This window comes from Vicia villosa, linkage group LG5 (assembly GCF_029867415.1).
Source record: "Vicia villosa cultivar HV-30 ecotype Madison, WI linkage group LG5, Vvil1.0, whole genome shotgun sequence".
NCBI classification, from domain to species: Eukaryota; Viridiplantae; Streptophyta; class Magnoliopsida; order Fabales; family Fabaceae; genus Vicia; species Vicia villosa.
Window position 1 is genome coordinate 151,403,138 of NC_081184.1, and position 15,436 is coordinate 151,418,573.

Sequence of the window (15,436 nt, forward strand, 5' to 3'; positions counted from 1 at the left end):
TTTCATCAATCCGAAGGTAATAAACTCACATTTAATTCTTGAGTAGTTCACTCTCAATTCCAAGTTGTTTTGAAAATTGGATCTCTATAGTGTATTCATCACTATGTTCGATGCCTCACAGTATTTTGAAATCCCTCACCAAGAGGCAAATCAAATTCTTCAATCACTTTTGTGTTTGGATCACAATTTTTGACCTCAACGGAGCTTCGATAATAGATTATTGAGTTTTTCTCGCATTTTTTCAGATCAACCTCGAAGGATTTATTGGTATAAACATGTGTTAGGAGAGAATACAGGTATCAGGTGGTCTAGAAAGAGGGGGTTGAGTGGACCATTCCTCTAAAATCCATTTTCAAAAACATTTTTAAAAAAATAGAGTTTCACAAATACATGCGCATATTACATACAAAAGAGAAAGACATGGAAAGTTTTTATAAAAGGTAATTGAACTGATGTTACAATTATCTATGACCATCAACAATTGCAACATCTGAGAAAGATGGAGTAGCTTAGACAAGCAACTTTATAATCAAGACAATTTAATTTTCACACAATGACTTAATTGAATTTGATTAATCGAATGTTCAATCTATCATCAAATATTTATACAATCATAATCTCCAGAATGAAGATTCAAATGACTAGATATATCACATACATACGCTTACACAATAAATCACTATAAGTAGATAAAATATCAACATGTGATTCTACAAAGCGATAAAACTTAGAACATGCAAATTTATACTGAAAGGTAAAAGAAATAAGGAGAGAGAAATTGTACACCACATTTATACTATTTAATTACGTTCTTCCTTGCTTTGAGCATAGTCCAGACATCAATGTTGAACCACTAAAAATTTGTTAGATCTTTCACTATTTTGCAAATTAATATACATAATTTTTGTTACAACAAATAATCATGACAACACTGAATACTTCAAGCCAATTAATACTTAATACAACACAAGTCTAAATTTGGATTTCCCTTCGAATGTAAAAAAAATACTTAAAACATCTAAATTCACAAGATCGTCATTTGATCTTGAGCCAAATGCCTTACTAGACACAAAGTTTTGCTCCAAGCTTCTATTCTGCAATAGTCTTCAGACAACTCTATTGATTCCTTGTCCCAACCTTTGTTATATTCAAGGATCTTGGAAACTCCAAACTTCGTTCTACAACTACCTTCACTTGGAACTATTGAAGTCTTCAATAGAGTACAAAATAATACTTCTTTTGCTGGAAGTCAGTCTCCAAGAATCATAATCACAATATAGAATCTTCAATCTAATATACACAAATATTCACAAAAAATATTAGATCCCTTGTGTACCTTGTATCTACCACTCACACTCAGTTTTCGTCTTCCTTCGTTGTAACAAAATTATTTCTAAAAAATATTAATAAAAATAATTTACGAAAAATTATAAAAAATTAATAATATATAAAAAAAAAAAAGTAGTAATAAAAATATTAAGAAATTCTACGTGTATTTAAAAAATAATTTAAAAATACTACGTGAACTGCCACGTAAGCAGTTAGAGAGAATCTTTTTTACAATGTGGCAGCCAGGGGTATATCTGTAGGATCAGGAAATTGCCAGGGGAATTTTTTAAAAAAAAACTTTACCAAGGACTAAAATTAAAACTCGCAAACATTACAATGTGATTTTGTATATTTAACCTTTTATAATAAGAAAATAAATTACATGTTTTAATATTGAAGAAGAAAATAAATTCGATATTTCAGTTTAACGTGGGTGTTGTTATTAAAGAGTTTGTTTCTCTTTTTTTATTTTTCGGTTGACCATTACATAGAAAATTATTCTTTTTCGATTTGTTTGACATGTTAATTATTTTAAAATAAACTCTTTAATTAATAAAATTCAATTTTATTTTATTTTTTATGATTTAAAATTATGATCTGATACAAGAAACAACAAAATTGATTTAACCTGTTTTAATAAAAATTTAAGATAATATATTTTTATTTCAAATTTAATAAATAAAAAAAAATATTTCTTTAATTTTTAAATTTAGTTATATATAAATAACAAATATTTTTTAAAGAATTCATCTTATTAATAGCATTAGTAGCAGTATTATCATTATAAATTTCATATGAATACTTATTATTTATACCTTGATACAAAATTATAAATTTACATTAATAAATTATATATTTCATATGAATACATATTATTTATACCTTATCATTTTCGTCTTCCTTTGTTATAGTTAACATGGCTTTAGATTATTGACTCATTTGAAAGCGTAATTAAATATTTCTAAAATTTAAATTACATTAAATTATGTCACTTTAAAAAATATATTTTATTTAACATTGAAGAAGCCGAAGAGAAAAAATAATTTTTTTTTTTAAGAAGCTAAAATTTTATACAACACGGTAAAACTCCAATCTAAAACTAACAGACAACACCGAACAACACAACACCTAAACAGAGACTAGCTTATATTATTCGAAATACATTGCATAGGCTTAATCATCCAAAAATGATACTCAACCGTAAAACCCATAAAATAAGATTTCAACCACCAGTACGATTGAAGCTTAACCTTTTCAACAATTGTCATCACCGACAAACGTAAATTCTGAAAGATCCGTTGATTACGTGCTTTCCAAATTCCCCACACAGCTGCTTACCAAATGACATGCAAGACAATAGGATACTCCTTATCCTCCCCCGTCAAAGCCACAAAATAGTCATGATAGTCCCTCCATTGGCCCTGAAAGACCGACATAAAACCAAGCCACCCTGCTAGGATCGGCCAAACATTACTAAAATGCGGACACTGGACAAAAATATGATCCCTATCCTTAGTCTCCATACAACCATTAGAACAGATTTGATTCTCCTCCGCCAAAATATTACGTCGCATCAAATTATCCTTTGTCGGTAATCTATTACAAAATAATTGCCAAATAAAAATATTTACCTTTAGAGGGACCACTTTTGACCACCAAACCTGAGAACCACGGAACAACTGAACATCCTCTGTCGTCGTTAACAAATGATAAACACTGCTAACATTATAACAATGTGAAGAATGAAGTCGCCAGACCCACGAATCCTCCACCGCCTCCTGCAGAACCATTGTCCCCACCTCCCGTATGCAATTCCCCAACAACTCTTCCTCCCATGCAAACAACCGTCTCCGCCAACTCCACGCCTGCCCCCATCCCCCCACCCTAAATTATACATCTGAGCTACCGTTGCTTCCTTATATTCCGACAAGTCAAATAGCCTCCTAAATCTATCCTTCAACAACCCTCCCTCCAACCAAGGATCCCTCCAGAACAAGGTATTCTCACCATTACCAACAACACGCTGAATATTCTCAGCCATCCACCCAGGAACATTTGAACCCAGCCCTTGACGAATTGTGTTTATACTCTGCCACCACACCGACCCCCTGCTGTCCCTATATTCAACCGCCCCCATTGTCACCATTAACGTTGAAGAAGCCGAAGAGAAAAATAAAATATATTTTATTTAACATTGAAGAAGCCGAAGAGACTTATGACGAGGATCAATAAAATCAAATCAACTAGGTTATTAGAATTTTCTTATAATGAAAAGTTATTAAAAATTTAATTTGGAAACGATAGTATTAGATTTTTATTAATGGAAAATAAAAATAAATAACCAAAATACAAAATGATTATATTTTTTTTTTACTTTTGAAAAAATTAAAAATAATTTATTTTAACAACTAATAATTAATTGGATTCTCCTAAATTATAAAATTATTTTAAAAATATAGATTGATAGTTTCACAAGTATTTTTAAAACTATTTTAGAATATCAATAAATATTTATTAAATTATTTTTAATTGTAATTTCATAAATAATATATTTTTTATTTATATGTAATTTAGAGTTTTATACGACAGTTTTAATTAATATTTAATCAATAATACTCATATTTAATTTTATGAAATACATTTAAAATATAAATAATTAATTCAATTATATAAACGAAAATAATTTTACAGAAATACGTTATAGATAATACGTTATAAATAATTTTCCAGCCAAGTGCAAACTTTACATGGGAGGCTTGAATGAGCAGCATAGGCACAGATTACAACAAATAACAGGTTACCAATGTGGTGAGCTCCTCTTCAAATACCTTGGTGTCCCTCTATCCTCCAAGAGACTCAATATTCAGCAATGCAGGCCTCTAGTAGATAAGCTAGTACACAAGATACAACAATGGACTGCCAAGTATCTTAGTTATGCTGGAAGGAGACAATTGATACGTAGTGTACTCTTTGCTGTCACATCATACTGGATGCAAGTTTTTCCCTTGCAAAAACACATTTTGCAGCATATTGAGGCAATCTGCCGTAGTTTCTTGTGGAGCAACACTGAAGAGATAACACGCAGAGCCCCTGTTGCGTGGGACAATGTATGCAATCCAATGAGAGCTGGTGGGCTGAACATCACATCACTGAGAGAATGGAATATGGCATCAATTGGCAAACTTCTATGGAATCTGCAATCAAAGGCAGACAAACTCTGGGTCAAATGGGTGAATACATATTACTTGAAGGGCAAGGATATCATGGAGTGGCAGCCAAATACTGCAGTATCCTGGCTATTGAAGTCCATAGTGAATTGTAGAGAACAAGTGACTCATATGCAATACTGGGAAGAGGCTCTATAAGCTGGAAAGTATAAAACGACGAAGATGTATAGTAGCCTAAGAGGTGAGAAAGAGAACATGACTTGGAGACACATCTTCACCAGAAATCATGCACGGACACGAGCCATATTCATCACCTGGTTGGTCTTCTTGGGCAGAATTAGTACCAAAGATCGTATCGTGAAGTTTTGCATAACATTTGATACTTCATGTGTCTACTGTGGCATACAAGAAAATGTAGATCATCTGTTCTTTGAGTGTCAAACTACAGGTACCGTATGGAAGGAAATTCTCACATGGCTTGGCTATAGAAGACAACCTAAGCCTTGGAAGGAGGAAATGAAATGGCTGCTCCAAGAGACAAAGAGAAAAAGGTGGAAAAGATTTTTACTGAAACTTGCTCTGACTGAAACAATTTATCACATTTGGATTTCAAGGAACTCCAAATGTTTTGGGAAGAATAATCGTAGTGATATTGTGCAGGATATTAAACACACTATCATACATAGAGGAAGCCTTAATAGATTAGTCAAAGCCCACATTGATAAAACAAATATGTGTGTAAGGTAGGTGCTTATGTAATTGTGATGATGTACCTGGATCCCTGTTGGGATCGGATTGTACCCAACTGTTTTTGGATTAATAAAGTATTTTATTCCAAAAAAAAAAATTGATCTTCATACAATTATTTTTATAAACGGAAATACGTTACAAATATTTTTATAATCGGAAAAAAGGCAACTGTATATATAATTAATTTTATAAACGGAAATAACTTACAATATTTTTATAAATAAGAAAAAGTCAAATGTTGACACAATTATTTTTATAACTGTGTATAAGTTACAATACGTTATAAATATTTTTATAAATGGACACACGTGGTCTAAAATCATATCCGCCCTGTAAAACCATAGGTGCAGGGCGAGGCGGACATGTGGACATTTCGTCTTTTATGAATGGGAAAAAGTCAACTGTTATGTCTTTGTGTGAAGGATTCCCCTGTTTTGCCTTTAAAGAAATTTAATTCTAAAGGGGAAAATATGCAAGAATCTGTGTTGAAGTTAATCTTACACAACCTCTACTTGCGATGTTCTCTATCAAGGTAGAAACTACAAGATTGAGTATGAAGGATTACACTTGTTATGTCTTAAATGCGGAAGATATGGTCACTACAAAAAAGGATGTACATTGAAAACGAAAAAATGGTAAAATCGTGAAAAAGGTGTTAAAGAGGAATGACAGTGGCGAAGGTACGTCTGCATAGAAGAATACTCGAAATGACAACTGGAACGGGTCGTGGATGATGGTCCAAAAGCAAGGAAATTCAAACTTTTTTAAGGACAAAATAAGGGAATCCTTCACAGGGGAAACTTTGTTCGCCATATGTCAGACGATGAATCTAATTTTTTTTTACAGGAGCATTTTTCAAACCTTGCCTATATGACAAAGGGCAAAGTAGCTATTACCTTATATTAATAATTAATAATATCAAATATTGAGTTTTCAATCGATAAAAATGGCCGCCACACATATACACGAAACTCTAGTATTTAATTAAATAAAATTGAATTTGATTAGTAATTCTTTGAATAAGGAAATTTCAGGTTTCACCAACTCTCTCCCACCCACCTCTCTACCAAACCCCTCCTTCTCTTCTCATTTATATCTCACACTAACTATCTTCATTACGATTTCATCTTCACAATTCCTAATTCAGATTCAATTATTCACCTTCCAAACATTTCTCACATGGCACAATCTTTATTCAAAACCACCACGTGTGGTATCTCATTCCATGACCAAACTCGCCACCTCTCCAGATCCCTCTCTTTCTCCTCAAGCCTCTCCACCTTTCCCCACAGGTCACTCCCCAACTCCCACTTCTTTTTATTCTCCTTCTTTTCTTAACAAATTCATTTTTTTTCATTGATGAATTTGCAGAACAATGGATATGAACGCTGTAAAATGCGTTATTGGGGTGGACCAGAACACCAGAGGGAGATTGATAGTTAAGTCAAAAACCGATTTTGATGAACTGGGTGTTGATATTTCATTGAGTCCACGTGTCAATGCTGTCAAGCCTTCGAGGACTGTCGCTATAACTGATCAAGCTACTGCTCTTGTTCAAGCTGGTGTTCCTGTTATTCGCTTGGCGGCTGGTGAGCCCGATTTCGATACACCCTCTGTCATAGCTGAGGTATTTTCTCAGTTTCAATGCTCAATTTCTGTTTAATCATAAGTACTTTTATCATAAATGCATTATGCATGTATGCTATGAGTGATTAATTAAGTTGTTTATTCAAATGCGGCCTTAGTGTTGTGTCTTGTGTGGTAGTGTAGGCTGGGATTAATGCGATTCGTGAAGGACACACAAGGTACACCCCTAATGCTGGATCGTTAGAATTGCGCCAAGCAATTTGTCATAAGCTTAAAGGTTAGTTTGATTGTAAATTTGTACTATACTATATGGTTTTATTTGGATTGATTATATGGGATGTGGATTTTGACAATGTGATATAATTGATTGATTTTGCAGAGGAGAATGGGATTTCTTATACTCCTGATCAAGTTGTTATTAGTAATGGTGCTAAGCAGAGTATTGCTCAGGCCGTGCTTGCAGTTTGCTCGCCAGGAGATGAGGTGAGTAAAGAGGTTTAGTTAAGTTCATTATACTTTTTAGGATAAGCACTAGAAGAACTACTCAATAGTTATGATTAAACTGAAGTCTTTAGGGTTGGGTATCGGTGGATAGTTTAACTGGATCAAACTCATTTGAATTATTCAAATTCTTGATATCTTGTTTTAATGAAAGCCTAAGAGAATCTTTGATGCATTAGAAGTTTCTGGTGACTGCTGTGCTTGCCTGTGGCTTCCATTGCTGTATTAGGCTATTTGCATTCTACACTTCGTCAAAACTTATTATTGTCTTATGATGGATTTCATTTCTGATACGAATATTTCAGGTCATTGTTCCAGCTCCCTTTTGGGTTAGTTACCCAGAAATGGCAAGATTGGCTGATGCAACACCCGTTATTCTTCCAACGTCAATATCTGATGATTTCCTTTTAGATCCCAAACTCCTTGAGGCCACAATTACTGAAAGGTCAAGACTGCTTATTCTTTGTTCGCCATCTAACCCGACAGGATCTGTATATCCTAAGGAATTACTTGAAGAGATAGCCCAGATTGTAGCAAAGCACCCTAGGCTTCTGGTAAAGTCATACATACATTTCTGATGCAATCACAAGCGCTTCAATATATTCAAGTTGGATTGTAGTTCCTCTTAAGATCTTAACGGCTGTTTTGTGCAGGTTATCTCTGATGAAATTTATGAACACATAATTTATGCACCAGCAACACATACAAGCTTTGCATCTTTGCCGGGAATGTGGGACAGAACTCTAACTGTGAATGGATTTTCTAAGGTTAGTCCGTATATCACTTTCTCTTTCTGTTATAATTGTATCTAGTGATTCATATAAGCTAATCAATGCTATGCTGCATTTATTAGTAGGATCGTAAATTGCGAAATAAATATGAATGGTCTCCAAATCGGATCCTGATGCTTCTAAACTTTTACTGCAGGCCTTTGCAATGACTGGGTGGCGGCTTGGGTATATTGCTGGCCCAAAACATTTTATTGCGGCATGCGGAAAGATCCAAAGTCAGGTATGCCGACTTGCCCCATTTGTTCGCTATATTCTACTTGTCATCTTTACTTGATTTCCTTTTGCTACAAGACATGCAATAGGTTCTTAGGTTTAACCAGCATCTGAGGGAACTTTAAAAATCTTTTGAGCATTCATTTGGAATGAGTTGAAATACTTTTGTTATTTGATACTATATGCAGACTTCAGTAGCTGACATGTTTTATTGAATTCAGCTCACTTCAGGGGCCAGTAGTATATCTCAGAAAGCGGGAGTTGCTGCATTAGGACTAGGCTATGCTGGTGGAGAGGCTGTATCCATCATGGTGAAAGCATTTAGAGAACGGAGGGATTACTTGGTTAAAAGTTTTAGAGAAATTGACGGTGTTAAAATATCCGAACCAAAGGTGCAAATCCATCTTGTTTTTTTTTGTAGTAACCCCTTTTCATCTGCCATTCTACTTATGAATAAATACTTTCTTTTTCCTTGCAGGGAGCATTTTATTTATTCATTGACTTCAGCATCTATTATGGAAGAGAAGCTGAAGGATTTGGTAAAATTGAGGATTCTGAGTCCCTTTGTCGGTATCTATTGGAAAAAGGCCAGGTATACTCATTTAATGTCTTTCGAGATTTTAGCGATGTTTTATTAGCAGAATGGCCTTCAGTTTGAAGTGAAGTGTCGGTGTTACGTAGATCATAACAATGTGTTTTGTCTACAGGTAGCACTGGTGCCAGGGAGTGCATTTGGAGACGATACTTGCATCCGTATCTCTTATGCAGCATCCCTTCCTACTCTACAGGCAGCTGTAGAGAGAATTAAGAAAGCACTTATCTCTATTACTTCTGCTGCACTTGTTTAGTGCTGTTGGTTTGGTTGTTGTAATTTGTGTATTTTATTTTTGGGTTATTTGTGTAATATGTTTATGTTTATTATGAAAATAATAGGTTGTGTCTGTTTTAACAAATAAAGTGATGATCTAAGATTACAATCACAAAGTTGGTACATTTTCTTTTCTCTGTTTTGTATGTTACACTTAAATGAAAAAGCAATGAAAAGGTGATACCAAGTAAAGAAAGATGCATCCTGCAGCAAAATGAAAATTGCATTTATACACAAGATTGAAATAAAAGTAGCATCCATTGAAGAACACTTTTGTTGAATACACTTTTTAAGCACTGAATGAAAATACTCTTAACCCCAAGGGTCGGCCTAGCGGTGGAGGCTTGGGTCTTGAGAGTGTGCTATCAATCTTTGTGTTGTGTCAGTTCATATAGAATTTTGTTCTGGTTTTAAACGGGACCCCCGTCCTGTCAGTGGACGGTGGGAATGATGTGGTTCCTTTTGAATTAGTCGGTCGCAAAGTCGGATATCAAAATTTTCATTAAAATAAAATAAATAAATGGGAATTTCTTATCCCACCCTATACGGTGCAAACGCATCTTGTGAAAATCCGAAAATGTCCTTTATGAAAATCCGAAAATATCTTTTAGATTTTGAAAATGTATTTTTTGGAAGCACCTGAAATCCAAAACACTTTCTAAGTGAAATTCATTCCAAATTTTTTTAAAATTGAATCGAAATGCATTTTCGAATCCACTCTATATCATACACCAAATTTATATATAAATGAGTCACACCTTCGTTTTATATACAAAAATAAAAAAATTCTAGAAAAAAATCCAAGTATATTTCCAGAAGCAGAAGCTATATAAAAGAAAGAAGCTATATAAAAGAAAGTCCGAATCCAGAAGTATATTTCCAGAAACAGAAGCAATAGCGGGAGAAAGTAGAAAGTGTATGACAGATGTATGGCAGAAGCAATGTATAGAAAGTGTATGGCAAATGTATGCAGTGTCTGTGTAAATTTCTATTAAATTCTTATTAATTTTGAGCAATACTATTTTCTAAACTTCATCAACTAGCATTAAGGGCCCGTTTGTTTTGGCTTTTTTTAAAAATGATTTCTATAGTGTTATCAAATTTTGTGAAAAAAATTTTTACAAAGAAACTTTTTATAAAAGCTTCAAATGAAAATTTTGTTTGAATAGTTATTCTTAAAATATGATTTTAGGTATTTCATCTATTTATGAGGAAAAAATTTGGATATCAAAATTTCAAAAAATCACTTAATTTTGAAGCTATTTCAAATAGATTTTCATAAAAATCATTTTTGAAATACAACTTTTTGAAAAAATTATGATTTTGACTAAGTTTTGGTCTTCAATTATGTATGTTTATGCTATAGGATGTCAAATTAAGTGTTTCATTTTAGAAAAAACGAATATAAAAGAACTTGTAATATTTTGAAAAACAGTTTTAAAAAATCTATTTTTAAAAATACAAAAAAAAATCTATTTTTTTAAAGCTGAAACAAACTGACCCTAAATCTCTAATTGAAAAATGATTCTTTTCGTTTTTTGATAGAATATAAAAATATAAAAATAAGTAGGAGAAAGTAGAAAGGGGAGGAATTGATGGAATACAGAATTACACTTTTTAAGAAATATATTTTCAAAATAATTTCGAAAGTGTATTTTTGAACTTTTTATACAAAATGAACGTGTGATTTATTTACCCATGAATTTGGTGTATTTAAAATGCATTTGGAGATATATCTCTAAAATTTAAAAATATTATTGTATTCTCACAAGTAAGACTGAAAATAGACTAAGTCGAGTTAGGTTTTGCCAAGTCTAATTCTGACATGTCAAAAAAACTGAAGCCTAAATCTGGTTTGTTTGCCTACATAAAAGCTTATTTATTTTAAACATATGTAAATAAGCAATTAAAATAATGTTTAAATACACTAACTAACTAAAAGACCAAAAGAATAAAAATTTTGTTTGAATTAACTTATTTTAACTTACCTATTAGCAGCATGTGAGACTATTTGTTTAAGAGAACTTATGAAAATAATGTTCATTAGGTGATTTCATTTTATTTTCATAAGTTCTTCAAGATAACCAAATTTTATTTATGTATTTTAATTCAAAGTATAAAACATAACATATTGATGATAAAAAAATTATTCATATTTATTTAAATAGGCCGATCTGATATGCTTAAAAGGGTTTTTTTTGGGGTCTGAGGCCTAGCATTTTTAACTAAATTGACTTGTAAAATAGTCTAGGCCTTTTCAATTTTAAAAAAAAAATGTAGTCTCTCCTCAGCCCGTGTAGACTAGCCTGTAAGTCTCTGTTATCGGTGGTCTGTCCTGGTGGTCTGGCCTATTTCCTTCGCTTCTGTACTAGTAATTCATTGGGTACATTAAGAAAATATAGTCCCAAACCACAACTAGAGAGATGATTAATCCATCAAGGGCACACATACATGGATTAATTCATTAATTAAGTAATGATATATTCTATGTGGCAGCATAGTATATGCTTATTTTGGCACAGAATCAATCTATTCCCATAAAGGAGGAGAGTGCTTGACATGTCCAAGTCCAACAAACACGCAAGTTTTTCAATAGGCAAAGCCAAGGTTTCCATTGCAAGTTTCCTATTGAAGAGGCAATAATTAGAAAGAAGCAAAGTGAATCTTAACTCTCCATCTTACATATTCTCCATGCATAGTGACTTCAACTTGGAGACAATCAACCTTCACAAACAAGAATTTCATTTCTCTTTTTCCTGTTCCAAAGGATTACGTACCTACCATCTAAACATCATCTATAAATACTAAACACATTAACCAAATTCAACACATCAATTAAAGAAGTTCGAGAAAAATAATTATAAAGAAAATTAACTTTATAATGGAGAATATTTCAAGTTCATGCAATATTAACCTACATGCACCTGAAATTGTGTTCTTTGATTTAGAAACTAACGTGCCAAAAAAACCTGGACAACAATTCTGGGTCCTCGAATTCGGCGCGATTGTAGTCAGTGCTCACAAACTCAACGAAATCGAGAGCTACACAACATTGATAAAACCAAAAGATTTATCCGTTGTGCCAGTGAAATCTAGTAGAATCGGAGGAATAACACGAGCAGCTGTGAAAATTGCACCATCTTTTGAAGAAGTTGCAGAGAGGATATTTAATATCTTGAATGGAAAGGTTTGGGCTGGTCATAACATTCAGAGATTTGACTGTGTTCGTATCAAAGAGGCTTTTGATGGTATCAATAGGGCAGCACCTGTGCCTGTTGGAATCATTGATTCTTTGGGGGTTCTTACTGAGAAATTTGGAAGAAGAGCTGGTAATATGAAGGTACGTGAAGAAGAACTTGCATGTGATTCATGATTCATGATTCATTTCAAGCTTTTAACAACTGTTATTTATATGGACAGATGGCAACATTGGCTTCTTATTTTGGCTTAGGAGAACAAAAGCACAGGTAAACGCTTAATTAAGATGTTTATTCAAATTTTATGTTAAGCATTCAACATCGAATAATATATGGCTTAAATATATGTTGTCAGAAGACAATCTTTACATTACAAGTTGATTTTGTAAAGATTGAGTGAGTTAGACTTAACTACAATTCTTAAGATTGTATCAGAGACAGGTTTAATATCTATTAGTCCATCTACGATCAGGTTTCCTCTATCGGCCACGTGATTATAATGCCTTAGTAAAAATTTTGTGACTAATTTGATGCAGGAGTCTAGATGATGTTAGGATGAACTTGGAGGTTGTCAAGCACTGTGCAACAGTGTTGTTTCTGGTATGAGATTGATTAATTTTTAATGAATATTTCAATTCTACTAATTGCTAATTAAATTTGAAATCAAATGAATTATTCTTACATATTTAATATGGTTTTTTTTGTAATGTTAGGAATCTAGTCTACCTAATACAATGCATAATAATGATAAAAGCAAATGGTACGGGTCTTCTAGCATTATGACAAGAAGCAAAACAAATGGAAAATCACCAAGTAGAGAAGAGACAAGTAGAAAATCTCCTCCAACTTCATTTTCATATCCAAGGACAGTTCCATATGCTAGGGGTAGTTTGGGAAAGGTATTTATTTATACATAAGCATAATGTTTTGTTTTGCATTCAAGTTTGGTGCTAATTATTAACTATGATAATGAAACTTAGGTGGCTGAAAGAATGAAGGGATTGTTGTGTAAAGCACAAGGACAACCACCTTTACAACAACTATTAAAGCATTCTCATTCATTGCTTAGGTGATGAAAACTTTACCAAAATGGATAGAGTTCTCAGAAAATGGCATATTCTATGTTTCTATCTATTGAAGATTATCTTAAGAAAGTGTCTTTGGTGATTGAGAAGAGAAAGGTCTCGTGTTTTGTTGAGTTGGCATGTTGAAAGAAAGATATATGCTTGTGGAAGATGGTAGCCCAAATTCATTTGTATATTGTGTATAGAATTCATTCATTATTCAAATTCTTCAAACGAAGGAAGATAGTAACACAGGCATTTGTAAATGAAATTAAAATAAATAGTGATGAAATTATTCTGATGAGAACGAGTAGAGTTGGTCCCGACTTTTTACTCACCTCTAAAATTGATTTTTAGAGACCCAAGACAAAAAAGAAAAATTGACTCCTAATAAAAAATTGACTTTTTACTCACCTCCAAAATAAACAACTTTTTATTGCTCCAAAATGCTGAAGAATTTTGGAGGCAATATCAAAAATATGAAATCTTGATTGTTTCTACCGATAAAAAGAATTTCAATGCGGATAAAAATTTCTAACAAAAATTTGATAATAAATGAGTTAATTGTATGATAAACTTTTTAATATTTAATTATAACATAAATAATCTCTAAAATTTATACTAAAATAAATTAAAATAAAATTATAAGGGTTACAATAAATAACTATTGAGAGTAAAATCTCATTATAAATTTATAATTTGTAAGAAACGAAGTGTTGAACAGCTGACAATAAGCTTTCATAGAAATGACTGCACCGCTGGACTATAAGTAACAATTTGTACATTAAAATTGCTAATATATATATATATATATATATATATATATATATATATATATATATATATATATATATATATATATATATATATATATATTATTTCAAAATTAGAATCTCTTAACCATACTTCTCAAAATTGAGGGTTCCATTTTCTTGAGGCACTGAATTGTGGGTTTGCTTGTCCGGGTCCAGGACCTTTTATGAGAATAAGTTAAATTTAAATTTTCCATTCCTTTGAATTACAAATATGTTAGGAAAATAAATATTCTACTACAACTTTATCAATTGTCACTATAGATGTACAAATTTGGCCCAATTTCAATATAAATCAATATTGTTAAGACTAACTTAAAATATTGTAAAACCAAAATATTCTAACATGTGTTTTGAAGATGTTGAAATCTACCACATATGAAAACTTGGGTCTCGGGAAAACTCTTTACTACCCCTTGCCTTACTTTTTACACGTTAGTACATTTGGAGAAAAGTTGGTCTTTTCATGGCCCTAATGCAACTAATTGAACTACTACACTAAGAACTAACTTTATAGTTTTTGGAAAACAGCTTTTCTTTCCTCTATATCCAAACTGAACTACTTCATCTTTCTAACCATTCATCAAAATCCTACATCCATTGGAACAATGAGACTTTATTTTTCTAAACCTTGCCCCGAAATGTCCCATCCACCTGTATTCCCGCTTTTACACTCTTTCTCATTTTTCTAAAGGTCACTACTCTCTACCACTCTTCTCCTTCTACTTTCTCGTTGTTTCATATTCTCTCTCCCAACCTTCATCGACTCCAGAGTTCTCCCAACATTGGTCATATCGTCCACTACTTCTTCTTCTACTTACTCAAGCTTTTCTCTTCTCACACCAAACAATCTTCGCCTTCGATTATCTACAGCCTCAACCACTATTTTCACTTCAAGGAACCAGACACCCCAATGATGGTTATCTACATGTTAATGGAGGCGGCATGCTCATAAGCGTCACTATGCCCATCAAACTTGGCTAGATACGGGGTTAAAACCTTTACTGGATAGGCCCTTCCCATATCTCATCTAAGAGTAGTTGGGGATTTAGTCCCTCCATCTCTTCTAAAAGACTAGATTCTTGTTGGCGGTGTCTGATGTGGTGGACATTGTCTTCCAATGTTTGATTCTGACAGCGTAATTTGTGCATGGCAAC

At 32.7% G+C, this 15,436-nt stretch overlaps 2 protein-coding genes across 2 annotated transcripts; both read left to right on the forward strand.

Annotated features, from left to right (window-relative positions):
- The first annotated feature begins 6,255 nt into the window (after nucleotides 1–6,255).
- On the forward strand, nucleotides 6,256–9,402 carry LOC131607796 (bifunctional aspartate aminotransferase and glutamate/aspartate-prephenate aminotransferase-like). Its single transcript, XM_058879755.1, has 10 exons — nucleotides 6,256–6,538; nucleotides 6,618–6,873; nucleotides 7,017–7,110; nucleotides 7,213–7,316; nucleotides 7,640–7,888; nucleotides 7,988–8,101; nucleotides 8,262–8,345; nucleotides 8,560–8,730; nucleotides 8,817–8,930; nucleotides 9,046–9,402. Exons 1-10 carry the CDS (start codon nucleotides 6,426–6,428, stop codon nucleotides 9,184–9,186), a joined length of 1,440 nt encoding a protein of 479 aa, XP_058735738.1. The 5' UTR covers nucleotides 6,256–6,425; the 3' UTR covers nucleotides 9,187–9,402.
- Nucleotides 9,403–12,054: 2,652 nt separating this feature from the next.
- On the forward strand, nucleotides 12,055–13,782 carry LOC131607797 (protein NEN4-like). The gene is made up of 5 exons (XM_058879757.1): nucleotides 12,055–12,546; nucleotides 12,627–12,673; nucleotides 12,940–13,003; nucleotides 13,117–13,302; nucleotides 13,384–13,782. Exons 1-5 carry the CDS (start codon nucleotides 12,088–12,090, stop codon nucleotides 13,474–13,476), a joined length of 849 nt encoding a protein of 282 aa, XP_058735740.1. The 5' UTR covers nucleotides 12,055–12,087; the 3' UTR covers nucleotides 13,477–13,782.
- The last annotated feature ends 1,654 nt before the right edge of the window (nucleotides 13,783–15,436 follow it).